Consider the following 12,826-nt stretch of genomic DNA (forward strand, 5'->3'; position numbering starts at 1 on the left):
GGGCCCCCTCCCTCTCGAAGGGGGCATCGTTCCTCTTGATGTTTGGATTCACGTTGGTGGGCGCAGTGAAGCCAAACGCCGAAGGAAGGCGGCGAGGCAAGAAATTTGAAATTTCGATCGGGGACCTCCTCGATTCCGCCTCGATTTCTTTTCGCTACTTCTGTCTCTCTCCCACGCTTCGACGTCGAAAAGGGAATTCTTCCGGATCGATTGAATTTCATTTTTCCTTTGCATTCGATTGAATTTGAAAAATTGGATCGAATTTTTATTCTCCGTTATCGTTTGAATAAAAATTATTTACAAGTATTGTTGGCCTATTCGTATTCGAGTTTGAATGAGGCGAAAATTGAAATTGAAAATTATTAAAATTACAAGTCGTATCGAAATTTGGGTGAAACGATCGAGTGTGATAACAGAGATAGAAATGTCTCGTTCAATCTTGAAATCTTGAACTGAATAACAGGAAGGAAATAGAAATTTTTTACGTGCAAAATAATAAAATTTTTATTGGCATAATTGAAGAGACAAAGATTTGTTTTATTTCACGCAATTATCGTACTATCTATGTAAAGAATCTAAAATTTATTAAAAAATAAGCCTCGATATTTTTACGTCGATCGATGTTCGTGTTTATTTAACACTCTGTACAGTAATATTACAATATTGTTGTTGATTGAATGAAAACGGAACGATAAAACAGTATGTAATAATGGAATTATTAGATAGTATTTATCATAGAAATAATCGCGCAATGATTTGATGAAGAAATATTATAATACTATTTATACGTAACAGTAATTAAACACACTGTATATCTTTTAGATACTGTACTGTACTCTGTGCACACAGGCAGACCGAAAGCAACCGCTAGATCTCGCTAGCGCCACCAACCTCTTGCACAAGAACCACAACGATTTCCTGCTCGACAGAGATCCCATCCCGACCTAATCATTTTCCGCTTGGCGGATCCTCGTTGATGATACGTTTTCGACGAAACCCGATGCCACGCGTCACATTCTATTGTCGTCCTTGCGCCGAGCACAACACGACGTGTAAGTAAGTAAGTAAGTAAGTAACGTTTTATCTGGTATTATACAGTTGCAGGTATGCAGGTTACCGGTTGGAAGTTCACGGCGCATCCGGTTTCGCTACGCCGACGCCTGTAATCCAAGCGGCTTAGTAATGAGAGTGCTTGGCGAAAAAGAGCCATTACGGTTTACGAGCCATTAAACGACCGGTGGATCGACGAAGCTGGGTCAGTAGCGACACGGTCGAGTGGACGTTGGTTATTCGATACTTTACATTGTTTACGACGTTGCTACGGTTTTTATTAAGACGGGAGGAATTTCGCGTCGTTGCAGGAAAGATAACTCACTGTGGAGAAAATTTCTGAGTTTGTTCCCTTTTTTTTTTCTTTTTCTTTTTTTTTTTTTTTTTCGTTTGGAGAAAAAAAACAGTACAATTGAATTGCATGCAAGCGAATTACTTTCTACTAGCCGGAATCCCCTATAACTCATTAACTCGTATCTGGTTCAGGTATCAATGGATGCACCGACGACGCGTTCCTACATACTACTTTCGCTCGTTTTCATAATAATATTGAACGGTATTAAAAGAGAAAAAAAAAAAAAAAAAAAAAGAAGCTCAAACGCGCGTGATTCACGGGGATTCAATGGTTGCCATGACAGTGGTGCCATCCTACAAATACAAAAATAATTTCCTCGAAGTGCAAGTGTGAATAAATAGAGCAGCAAACGGATTCTCACGCTCGCGTACGCTTCGTTTTCTTCTTTTCTTTTTTTCTCTCTTTTTTTTTTTTTTCCTCTTTTCTTTGGGACAAGAGACGCATCCGCGCCGTTCGTCATCTCTTTATTACAAAGAACAGAAATGTGCAGGCGGTAAACAAATAACGCGCGATCGAATGGATAGAATTAAATTAAATAAATACTAGATCATGTTAGGCGCAGTTGAATAAATAAACAATGCTCGACATAATATATACGCTATACATGGAACGAGTATCTCGCGAAGGTACTGGTTCCTCGTGGAAACGGAACGAAAGAAAGAATTTCGAGGAGAGTTCGAGGAAGAAGACGGGAGGGAAGAAGAAGTGGAGAAAAACGTTGAGATGATACGTCGTTCGAGGATACAGGAACAACAAATAAATAAATATAAAATAGAGAGCGCAAGGATGAACGAGGAAGAAGGAAGGAAGGAAGGAAGGAAGGAAGGAAAGAGTGGAAAGGAAAGTAGTGAATCAAAGGACGAGGTAAAGAGGAAAGTGACTTTCTATGAGATTCTTTATGCTTGCGGTTGAGGTTGGTGAGCGCGATAAGCCAGCTCGTGGGCGTCTTGAGGCAGACTTCTGGCCCAACCGTGGCCACTGCTTCCGCCGGAATAACCGCCGCCATAGTCGGCGCCACCTCCGCCGTAACCGCCGTGGCCCCCGTCGTCGTGACTGACTATGTGGCTGCTGCTGCTGTGATGGGGATGCGACACGACCTCGTACGTCACGTGTTTTCCGCTCGAGCTGAGCAACTTCTTCAATCCAATGATGGCGGAGATAACCAGAGCTATTTTACCGACGAGGAGAGCTTTGCCAGCGATGGCGGCGATCGCGCCCAGCGCCAACGGCAACAGGGCTGCAGCCTTGAGGGCCAGAGCCATCATCAGGGGGCCGAGAATCTTCTGGGCTTTCTCTGCGAAACAATTCGACGGAGCTCGTTAAACGAACAACGATAACGTTGTAACAATTTTCGTTACGATCGGGACACGTTTGTTTGTACGGAATTTGTCTCATTTTATCGGAACGAAATAAGATCAAGATTAAGAGGTGAGAAAAATTCGTGTGACAAGGAATAGTTGGTCGTTGCTAATGTTTATGCAACGTATACACGCGAGATCTCGTGCGAGAACTTATCTGGAACTTCCCACGAAACGGGCAAAGGAAGGAGGGCCCGACCTTTCTCAGAATGATACGCGCGGAGAGATCCGTTTAAGTGGAATAGGCGAAGGTCAAGGCGACGTACCCCGTGAACGGAAGAAAGTATGTCAAAAATCTCGCGCGACGAGATCTCGAGAGGAGGTCTGTCTTTTTCTCTCTCCTCGCTCGCGGGTGATCGCGTCTCCGTTTGTGGGTCCGCTTCGAGGGGAAGCGGAACCAGTTCCTCAGTGGGTCAACGTCTCGCGGCCAGCTTCCTCGGCATAGCCGACGTCGCGGTTGAAAAGCGTCGACGACGAGCCTTGGGAAAACCGGCATCGAACTAATCGCGTCTCCTCGTACAAAGTGGTATCCCGATAAGTGATGATGGATGAGCCGAGAGGAAAGTATACAGTCTTGGAGTTATAGTGGTGATTACGTTAGAGTAATTTGAATCGTTAATTACTTTTCTTGCCACGACTCTCCACGGCGTTGTCGGAGGTGAAATCCTCGAAACTTCGACCGGCAGACTCGATGGCGCCTAGGATATCGGTTCCCTTGAGATCGACCTTGATCGAATACGTCCTCAAGAACCTGCCCAGACGGTCGAACAGAAGCGTGTCCAAGTCGCTCGACTCTATCGATCTGCAATAATCGCGACGAAACGAAAATAAAAAAAAATTAAATGTCACGCGCGAAAAGGAAAGAAGCCATCGAAATCGTGCGTATTAAAAAAAAAAAAAAAATCTTATTAATCTATAATCGATCTATAACCGATAAGATTGCTCAAGACCAAAAAGAAAGAAGAAAGAGAGACCGACCTAGGTGCACCTTCCTCGTTTGCATTGGACGTTTTGACCACAGTGATTCCGTCCGTGAGCGTGAAATCCTCCTTGTCGGCGAGCATCTTGTCCACGTACGAGAATACTTTGTACTTGATGCAATTGATCGATTCCTTCTTCAAACAATCGGTGTATATGGTCGCCATGAGGTCGTTCTCGGTCCCGGGCTTGTCATTGGCAGGCAGCGCCGCGGCCAGTATCGGAAGCAGCCACAGAACGGTCACAAAGTACTTGGTCATCTTCCTCCTCAAGATCAAGATCCTCGACGTAAGAAGTTACGAGAAGAAGAAATCGGGAGAAGAAGAAGAAGAAAGGATCACCACCGATTCGAAAAAAAAAAAAAAAATTGAAGAAAAGTCGCTCGTTATTATTATTATTATTATTATTATTATTATCCTCGATACGATCGCGCGAGTAACGTGTCGAGCCACGGAGAGGACGCCAGGATGAGCGTCGATCGAACCTCGTGTGTTACATCCAAAAGAGGTTGCTTTGCTTTTATACCGAAGTATCGCACGAGGGGAGACCTCGTGGGCACAGGCCATCGAGAGTTCGCGTTCGCTTACCATTCCGTCTCTCTCTATTCCCCGCGTTGCAATCCCCTCTCTACTCCCCCTCGTTTCTCTCTCTCTCTCTCTCTCTCTCTCTCGTACCCCTCTACTCTTCGAATCCTCCAAGGCCTCTCCACGAGCCTCTCCTTCCCTCGTTGCATCCCTCTCCTTTTCCCCGATCCTTGTTATTTCGGCAAGAAAAAGAAGAAAAAAAAGAAAAAAAAGACTCGTAAACTCGGAGGAGGAGGAGGAGGAGGAGGAGGAGGAGGAGGAACAGGATACGCACACAACTTGTATACACACACACACACACACACACACACACAGAGAGAGCGTGCAACAAATAATACAAGGCGAGGATTAGCACATTAGAGGATTATTGGACAAAGAGGATGGACGCACTTGCATTTTCTTTTCTCGTCGATTGTCTTTTTCTTTCTTTTTTTTCTAACGATGTTGTTGTGGTTGTCGATGGGCTCTCGATACCATTCCTTTCTTCCTCTCTTCTTCCTCTTCTTCACCGCCTGCAGCAGACCTACTTCGGTTACTCCATTAAGGTTCTCCGAGTGGTAGAAGGGAGCCTCGTTCGATTCGAACGAGGGAAATCTACTATGTCCGCGCAAGTCGTCGTGGGGATACGTGGACTCCCCTTGTGATTTCTCGCACGACTTCACGTGTCTCTCCTCCTCCTCCTCCTCCTCCTCTTCTTCTTCTTCTTCGCCGATTCTCTGTTATTATAGGAGGAGCGTGCACGTTCTTTTTTTTTTTTTTTTTTTTTTTTTACACGCGACGAGGTGCAAAAGAAGATCGTCCATCCCGGATGGAATTCGAGCGCGATACTTTTCCATCGTATCTTAAACGGAGATTGCTTTCGAAGATTTTTGAGAAGAAAATGGCGAACCGTTGATTTCTTTTCAATGTTTGTTCAATTGTTGTTACAATCTGTTGGAAAGTGTACTTGACACTGTTTCCAAATTGTAGGAAGCTAGTTTTAGACCGGTCCTTATTTAGCGCAGTCACAGTTAGCCGAGATTTAATGTCGTTAAATCCGTTCCTTCCGAGGAGGGAGATATTCGAGGCCACGAATTAAGATATTGAATTACGAAATTACTATCTCCATATAGAGATAGTAATTATTCTTATTCGAAAAAGATACTAAGTAAATCCGATCTCTTATTATTAAAGGAGCAAAAAGTGTCGCTCATTTGTTTCTCAAAGATTTAAAAATTATTTCCTCTGATCGGCTTCTCTGAAACGAACTCGTCGTTTCCCACGATTCCCCAACGTTCTCCGCGAGGGAGAACATGGAGACAAACATCTAGTGGATCGTTAATTGCCGGAGAAGTTGACATGGATCGAAAAATTCATCGTCGTATGATGGACGCGAGATATTATCTCGAGAACGGGGTCGCTCACCCATTTACAACTGGGTCGAGAGCCCGACGTTCGTTTCGGCTGCCTCTTTCTTCTTCTTCTTCTTCTTCTTCTTCTCCTCCTCTTCACGAGCACACCTGTCTTCATCTCTCCTCGATCCCTTCCAGAGAGAGAGAGAGAGAGAGAGAGAGGGGGGCCGGTTTCGGGGATCAAGATCGGGCGGCCGAGAACGAGTGTCGCCCGAGGCAGGAATCATCCACCTGACGCACCGACTGTTACGTGCCGACGTGAACGCGTGTGAACAAAAGGGAAGAGGCCACCCTCGAACGCAAAACGACGCCTCGATTTCGAACGTCGAAAGAATAGCGGAGAATAGCGGAGAATAGCCGTGTGGAATGCGTGCACTCGAATACGTGGAAAAGGATGGAACGCTTAATGTAATCGCTTTAGCGGAATGGGGAACGGTTTCTAGTAGCGATGGGAGCGAACGCGTCGCGAGCAGAACAAGCGTTTCGAAAGAGAAGCAGAATTGGATTTTGATCGATTTTCTTGCTCGAGTATATATATTGAACTGTCACCGTGGCCGAGGAAACGAGATCGATTCGTGAAAAATTTTCAATATTAATGATAATCCTTCTTCTCGAATTCAGCGACAAAACGAAAGATATATATATATATATGTATAAATAGAACTCGAGCCCATCGCTGGCTTCTAGTGGCAGAAACCATTCGAGTATCGAGGACATTATGGTTAGAGAACGCGGGAATCAAAGGTTAAGAGCCCGCGTGAGAGAGTAGTGGAGAGGACAGCACACTTTCAACCGATCGGAAAGCTGTTGAAACGTTATCGAAAGTATATGTGCATATATGTGTGTGTGTACGTGTGTTTGGAAGTAAGTCGATCGAAAATGACGAGATCGATGAAAACCGTTGATCCGATATTTCGTTTTGCGCGCTCGAAAAAGAAGATGTTGCGTTGTAATTAGATTTGGACGTGAATGGAGACGAGCAGTCTGAAAGAGAGCGAACCTCGAGAGGAGCGGAACGATGCCGCGGGAAAGAGTAACGGGTCAGCTGGCGATTGTTGTTTCGAAATTCACGGTGAAGTTCAAGGTGGTTGCGTGACGACGCCGCTCGCGTGTATCGATCCCGGCTTCCTCTCTCGAAAGTTGGAATTTCAGTTTTTCTTTTCTGTTTCTTTCTTTTTTTTTTTTTTGTTTCTCTCGCTTCCGGATGAACGAAGTCCTACATCGAGGTCTTATTTTTTTTTTTTTTTTCCCCTTTATTTAAATCACGATGTACAAGATATGTTACATTAACATGTATGTAAAAGAAAGAGTTGGAGGTAATTATTGGAGAGAATTTCTTTTAATTGCAATTTTAAACGTGAACGATCGAACAATACGATCTGAATCGTAATAATATGAATTCCTCGAGAGAATCGAAAATTTTATTACTGCCTTTAGGCGAAACGTAAGAAGCGCCTTAACTATACTGTGCAAAGTAAAAATTGTTCCCGCTTTTTAAAGATAATTCCACCGGTTTTTTCCCCTCCCTTTTAGAAATTATCCTCGACAATTGGGAATACAAATTTTACTCAGGGGAGATCCGTCATCGACCTATTTCTAGGCAACGTACGAAGCGAGCTTACCGACTCGGTTTAAAAACGGGAATAAATTATTTTCGATGGGTAACCCGAATTTGAGAGAAGAAGGCTCCTTCGAAAATCGTGCGTCGAAACTTTCCAATTTCCTCTTGCTCTGTCGTTCCACACGGACGGAATCCGTGTCGCGCTTTTACCACATTTTTACCAAGGACCACCACCGCGATTCGAATCACGCCGAACACCTGTCGTGCATCTATCGTCCATACGGGGGCACTAATAAGGCGCTAAACGCCGTGTGCCGTGGCGAGAATCCGTCCAATGCCGAACCGGTGACGCGTGAGAAACTCGACTTGGCTAATCGAGGAGGCTCGAGGAGGAACCGTGCCGAGATTCAGATAGCGAGCCGTGACTTTACGACTCTCTAATAAACGAGATAGAAGGCCTCCTCTCGCGTTCACCAGGTGAAATCCCGCTTTTCTGACATCCAGAAGAAAGCCTCGTTGCTCGTTGCTTTTTTTTTTTTTTTTTTTTTCCCCTCCTTCTTTTCCTGACCAAATGTCGGAAAGAATTATTCCTCCCTTTCCAATGGACATCGCGTTCCGATTTTTCTGCCCGCGTTTCTGCCGCTCCACGGTTACGGAAGAAATCGAACGATTCATAAGGTCGATTGATCAGAGATTGGTTTATTATCAAAATGAAATGATTCGAGGGAAAAATGTACGGTAAATTAATTCCAGATTAAGATTCCTCGAAGAGAGAATTCCGCTGGAGAGATGAATGATTAATGCCCCCTCCCCGCGTACCCACTAACGAAAGTTCTCCTCTTCCTTTCGGAATAATTCCGCACCTGTTTTTCCTCGGGATCCTGCTGGATGTAACGAGCCGTGACACCCGTCCGTGCCACCCCTCGTTCCTCGTTTCACCTTCGTTCTCGATCGAACGAACCTTATTTTCTTTATCTTTATATCTCATCTCGTCGTCGAAATTTGTATCAAAATTTTCACGGCGATCGATCGAACGAAATGGTTCGTTGGCTGGCCCAGAAACAGAAACGGGCAAAAAAGGATTTTTACCGCCGGCCTGGCCAAGCGTCGGAAGAAACGGCAATTTTGCGCCAACCTCCTTTCCAGCCGCTCATTTCCCTCTATCTGGGACTTAAGGACATCGGCAAGATTTACTGGAATCCACCGACCCGATTACGAATCGATGTACGCCGCGACCCCATCGACCGGATGTGTACGCGCTTCTTGCACTTTCCCCTCGTCGCTCTGCCGTATCCGCCATTCGCTGCCGTCCGAGGATCGATTTCGCGGGGCCGGTTTCGAGGCCGATCGAAATTTCGCCGAGAGAGAGAGAGAGAGACGGTTTCGAAGGTTCCTGGAAAGGTTGGAAAGTCGACGAGTGATTTCTCTTTTCGGATCCGGCAGAATTTTCGACCGAATCTGACGACCAAGCGCAGTCGAAGATGATGATATCGTGGTGGGAAGGGAAAATGAATCACTTTTCTCTCCGTGTTGTTTTCACTATTTTTTTTTTTTTTCTCTCTCTATTAAACTGTATTTTCACAGGCATGGTCACGCATAGTTACACACAGATGATCAGGTAGTAGGGGGTTGACAGAGTTGATCTAAATCGTACGTGGACTAGATGGTGTTGATTTTCAAACTGCGATCGATGCGGGGAGGATATCGATACGATGGAATCGAGGGAGAAACGCGTTTGTTATACGACTAGCCTCTATGTTTGATTCCCAAGTCCTGTCAATTTCTTTATATATATATATATATAAAACATTATTTACACTTCGACTCCCTGGTCGGGGATGTCTAAACTATCGTTACAGACGTATCGGATAAATAATAAGATAGCAATAAATAGATCGATTCAGGAACTATAAAAAAAAAAAGAAAAAAAAAAAGAAAGGAAACAGGATGATTTCGCTTTCTACATAATTCTTGGATCGAGGGAGGGAAGGTGAGAGAGGATAGAAACGAGGATGAAAGGAAGAAGAAGAGGAAGATGAGTGAGAAGGAAAGACAGTTTACGCGAACAGGAAACTAAAACTTATGATCAATGATGATATCCAGAGTACGCCTGGCTCTGCGCGTAGCCGTGAGAATCGTCCCACGAGTTGGCCGAGGAAGACCATCCGCTCGCCACGGGGGCGACCCATCCGCCGTTGTTGCCGCCCGCCCAACCGTTGTACGGGGTGATGTCGTGAGAATTCTTGGACCAGAGCGCCTTGAGGCCGAAGAAGGCGGAAATGGCGAGCGAGATGAGAGAGGCGAAGATGGCCTTCTTGGCTATCAGGCCGATGGCGAAGTAGGCGAGGGTTGCCAACGCGCCGATCTTCACTTTCGCTGCGATCAGGAGGGGCAGGATCGATTTGAGTATCTTCTTCCTACCTCGGCCTGGAAAAGTTGAATTGAGTCAGAAGAGGACGGATTGTCGTCTAAAATTGCATCTAAAAAGTTTTTTTTATCAAACACGTACCCTCGACGACTTCGTCGACCGCCTGGCGGACCTCTTCCGGCGCCGAGTCGCTGATGGCACGCGCGGACTCTCCGATCTTCTCGAAGGCGGGGGCAAAGTTGATCTGGAATGAATCGGATCGTCGAGATTAGCGGAGAGGATACTGTGTCGTGGAAGACTGACTACTGTTGTTATTTACCCTAAGGCTGCGACCGGTCAACAATTGGCCAGCCTCCTCGCTCACGAAGTTCTCGAGAGCGTTCTGCCTGTCCGTCACACTGTTCGCCGCGTCGATTTCCTGCTCGTACATCAGCTCCTTCCCACTCCTCGACCCTCTCCCCTGCTCGTTCTTCACCAGGCTGACACCGGTGAACAGCTCCAAGCTGTCCTTGTCGAAGAACTCCTTCGCCTTCCTGTACAGGCTCTTCTGCACGCAGGAGATGCTGTCGCTCTGCAGACAATCGTCCAAACTCTGGCCACCGGCCACGACGACCGTCAGAACAGCGATCGATGCCAACAACGGTAATATCTTCGTCATCTTCTCCTTCGACGAAACGGAAAGTCGAGATGTGTATGTATGTATATATATATATATATAGAGAGAGAGAGAGAGGAGAGAATATATGTACGCGTATTTCGAATCACGAAACGGCGGCCGAATTTTCCCGAAACCCGTCCCGTCCGTAGTGAAATTTCGTGTGGTCCATCCGTGCAATCTCTTTACCTTATATATTTGGCGGGCCCCTCCTCTCGCGCGTCACCGCCCCACCCTGTCTCTTTTTTCTTCCTATTTGCCGTGGGACGTGTCGTCACAATGCTCGGACGGGCGGCGTACGGGCCGTTTAACCGAGGGGCCCAACCGAGGAAAGTACTCGAGCGAGGCGGGCGCGGATAGGTGTTCCACCACGGCGTCCACAGCCGCCCATCCATCCATCCACCACGACCTGCGACCTGCCCACGGATAACGGATAACGGAGAGAAGCGGGACCCCGTGAGAGAACGAGGAAAACCGTTCCCTTTCATCTCCACTCGTCGTGGCCACTCGGCGAACGTTTCGAAGGGAAAATTCGATTTGGATCGTTTGGGCAAGTAATTCGTCGTACGAAGATGACCCGGTTTCGACGAACCATTATTCAACAGGTTTTACAGTTAGCGATCGGGTAATAATAAGAGGCCAAGGTATCGGTAACGGATTGAATTGTGAAATATCGAGCGTGAATATCAAACAGATTAAATTGTTACGAACGGTATTAAAGAAGAGATCGAATTGACAAGACGAAAAGTATTAAGTTGCAAACCTCGGGTGAAAATATTATTCAGATTTCAATACCTCTGCCGAGGTTTTCTCCTCGGCAAGAAGCGTCGGATGAAGTCACGCGGAGCAATTAACGGGGATCCTCCAATTAACAAAGGCTGTTGTTAGAGAGCTTAACGGCGCTAAACGCACGGTGGACAAGATCCGATTGGGAAAGAATGGAGAGAGAGAGAGGGAGATCTAGTCTCCTCCAACACGAGTCGTCCAATTCTCGAGGGGACGACTTCGTCATTCTATCTCTATCTCGCGAGATAGCAAAGTAAAGTGGAGAGTCTGGTTGAATCGTGATTTCCGGAGGACGAGAAAATTGACGCGTGCGAACTCTCTCTCTTCTCTCTCTCTCTCTCTCTCTCTCTCCTCGCGTGAATGAAAGAAAACTGGTATAGATCAGGTTCAAACATCCCGGATCCGACCTTGATCGCGCGCGGACACCACTTTCTACTCTGACCCCGGCCGCGGCTGGCTCTCACGAAGGGGCCCCTCGTTGATAATGACACGAAACGCCTCTTGTCGTTTTCGTTTCGCTTCCTTTCGACCGCGAGGAATTTCGGTTGCGAAACAAACCCACCGTGGAATTTCCTCCTCGCCCGAAATTCCGAGCTCGTGCAACGATATTTATATACGTTGGAAGGAATCTCGAAAATCGATCTTGGAGGAGTAGATCACCAACTTTTCGATTTTGAATCGATTCGAGTTTTCTCGAGAGAGAGAGAGAGAGAGAGAGAGAGAGAGAGAGAGAGAGAGAGAGATGAAAAATTCAGATTTTTATTCGAGAGTAATCTTGCGAGGAAGATTTAAGTTATTTTTTAAATTTCGAATTGATTCCGTCCGTAATCTCACGTTCCACGGCGCAGGTTCGAATTCTCCCCTCCCCCCACGAAATCGGAGCCGAGGGTTGTTAGACGAGCGATGTAAGGTCAGAAGCGAAATGTTCGCGCACGTAAGAGGACGCGTCGTGTTTTCGCACGATCTCCGTTAATAATATTACCGCGAAATTCTCTTCCTTCTTTCTCTTCTCCTGTTTCTCTTCTCCTGTTGTTGACGTCAGTGCCCCATTCATTCATCCTTTCTCGTGGATCATCCTTTCGTTTCGATCCTTCTCCGCCCCCTCGTTGGCAAGGAGTAGGAGAGAAAGAGAGAGAGAGAGAGACTTCGTTCAAAAGTAAAATCACGGTTTCTCCTTCCGTGGAGAGGAGCAGAGAGGAACAGACACGCCCAGCCTTCTTCCAGGTGGAATCGTGTATAGGAGGAGAACGATCTTGAAGAGCTTGATCGCGAAATTAGGTACGCTTGATATACGCTCGTTGAACGGATTATGTAAACTTTCACCGAGCCAACTACTTCTTCTTTTCTCTTTGTGTACGTGTGTTTGTACGCGCGTGTTTTTCGCCTCGAATTTATTCAACACGCTGTGTTGTCGTATCGCAGAATAATAGAATCGAGAATATTCCGACGAGAGTTGAGAGTAAATTTTATCAAATTGATCGTTGTTTAAAAGTTTGTTTTTTTCTAAAATATAGATGTAGGAAAAATTTCATTTTATCCGCTGTATATTTGAGTGTATATCGGAGATAATGGGAGAATTATGTTTGGAATAAAGAAGAGATTAATGGTACGGTGATGAGCGTGCAATTTATGCGAAGAATCCGTGTTTATTAACCGAGGTTTGTCGAGGCTAATCGTTGAAAGTAATCGTTATTATTTCTATGCCGCAATAATTTACGAATCGAAGGAATATTATTCATT

The 12,826-nt window shown here is 45.8% G+C and overlaps 2 protein-coding genes across 2 annotated transcripts; both read right to left on the reverse strand.

Annotated features, from left to right (window-relative positions):
* Nucleotides 1-477: 477 nt before the first annotated feature.
* On the reverse strand, nucleotides 478-4,295 carry LOC100867180 (uncharacterized). The gene is made up of 3 exons (XM_086917600.1): nucleotides 3,742-4,295; nucleotides 3,387-3,565; nucleotides 478-2,699 (listed from the first exon to the last, which is right to left on the reverse strand). Exons 1-3 carry the CDS (start codon nucleotides 3,999-4,001, stop codon nucleotides 2,302-2,304), a joined length of 837 nt encoding a protein of 278 aa, XP_086773726.1. The 5' UTR covers nucleotides 4,002-4,295; the 3' UTR covers nucleotides 478-2,301.
* Nucleotides 4,296-8,807: 4,512 nt separating this feature from the next.
* Osi6 (DUF1676 domain-containing protein Osi6) lies at nucleotides 8,808-10,475 on the reverse strand. Its single transcript, XM_012491598.3, has 3 exons — nucleotides 9,965-10,475; nucleotides 9,787-9,889; nucleotides 8,808-9,704 (listed from the first exon to the last, which is right to left on the reverse strand). The coding sequence occupies exons 1-3, from the start codon at nucleotides 10,301-10,303 to the stop codon at nucleotides 9,364-9,366; spliced, it is 783 nt and encodes a 260-aa protein (XP_012347052.2). The 5' UTR covers nucleotides 10,304-10,475; the 3' UTR covers nucleotides 8,808-9,363.
* Between the last annotated feature and the right edge of the window lie 2,351 nt (nucleotides 10,476-12,826).

The sequence above is a fragment of the Apis florea genome, unplaced genomic scaffold (assembly GCF_048593485.1).
Source record: "Apis florea isolate Af1SG1 unplaced genomic scaffold, ASM4859348v1 contig_2272_pilon, whole genome shotgun sequence".
In the NCBI taxonomy this organism is placed as follows: Eukaryota; Metazoa; Arthropoda; class Insecta; order Hymenoptera; family Apidae; genus Apis; species Apis florea.

What these genes read in the sequence shown, in the direction of transcription:
- Osi6 (XM_012491598.3), bottom strand. Translation starts at nt 10,303, where the DNA reads ATGACGAAGATATTACCGTTGTTGGCATCGATCGCTGTTCTGACGGTC. An exon ending in TGACCGGTCGCAGCCTTAGG is followed by an intron (nt 9,890 to 9,964) that starts GTAAATAACAAC and finishes GATTCATTCCAG; the next exon opens with ATCAACTTTGCCCCCGCCTT. An exon ending in GGTCGACGAAGTCGTCGAGG is followed by an intron (nt 9,705 to 9,786) that starts GTACGTGTTTGA and finishes CAACTTTTCCAG; the next exon opens with GCCGAGGTAGGAAGAAGATA.
- LOC100867180 (XM_086917600.1), bottom strand. Translation starts at nt 4,001, where the DNA reads ATGACCAAGTACTTTGTGACCGTTCTGTGGCTGCTTCCGATACTGGCC. An exon ending in AACGAGGAAGGTGCACCTAG is followed by an intron (nt 3,566 to 3,741) that starts GTCGGTCTCTCT and finishes CGATTATTGCAG; the next exon opens with ATCGATAGAGTCGAGCGACT. An exon ending in GGAGAGTCGTGGCAAGAAAA is followed by an intron (nt 2,700 to 3,386) that starts GTAATTAACGAT and finishes ATTGTTTCGCAG; the next exon opens with AGAAAGCCCAGAAGATTCTC.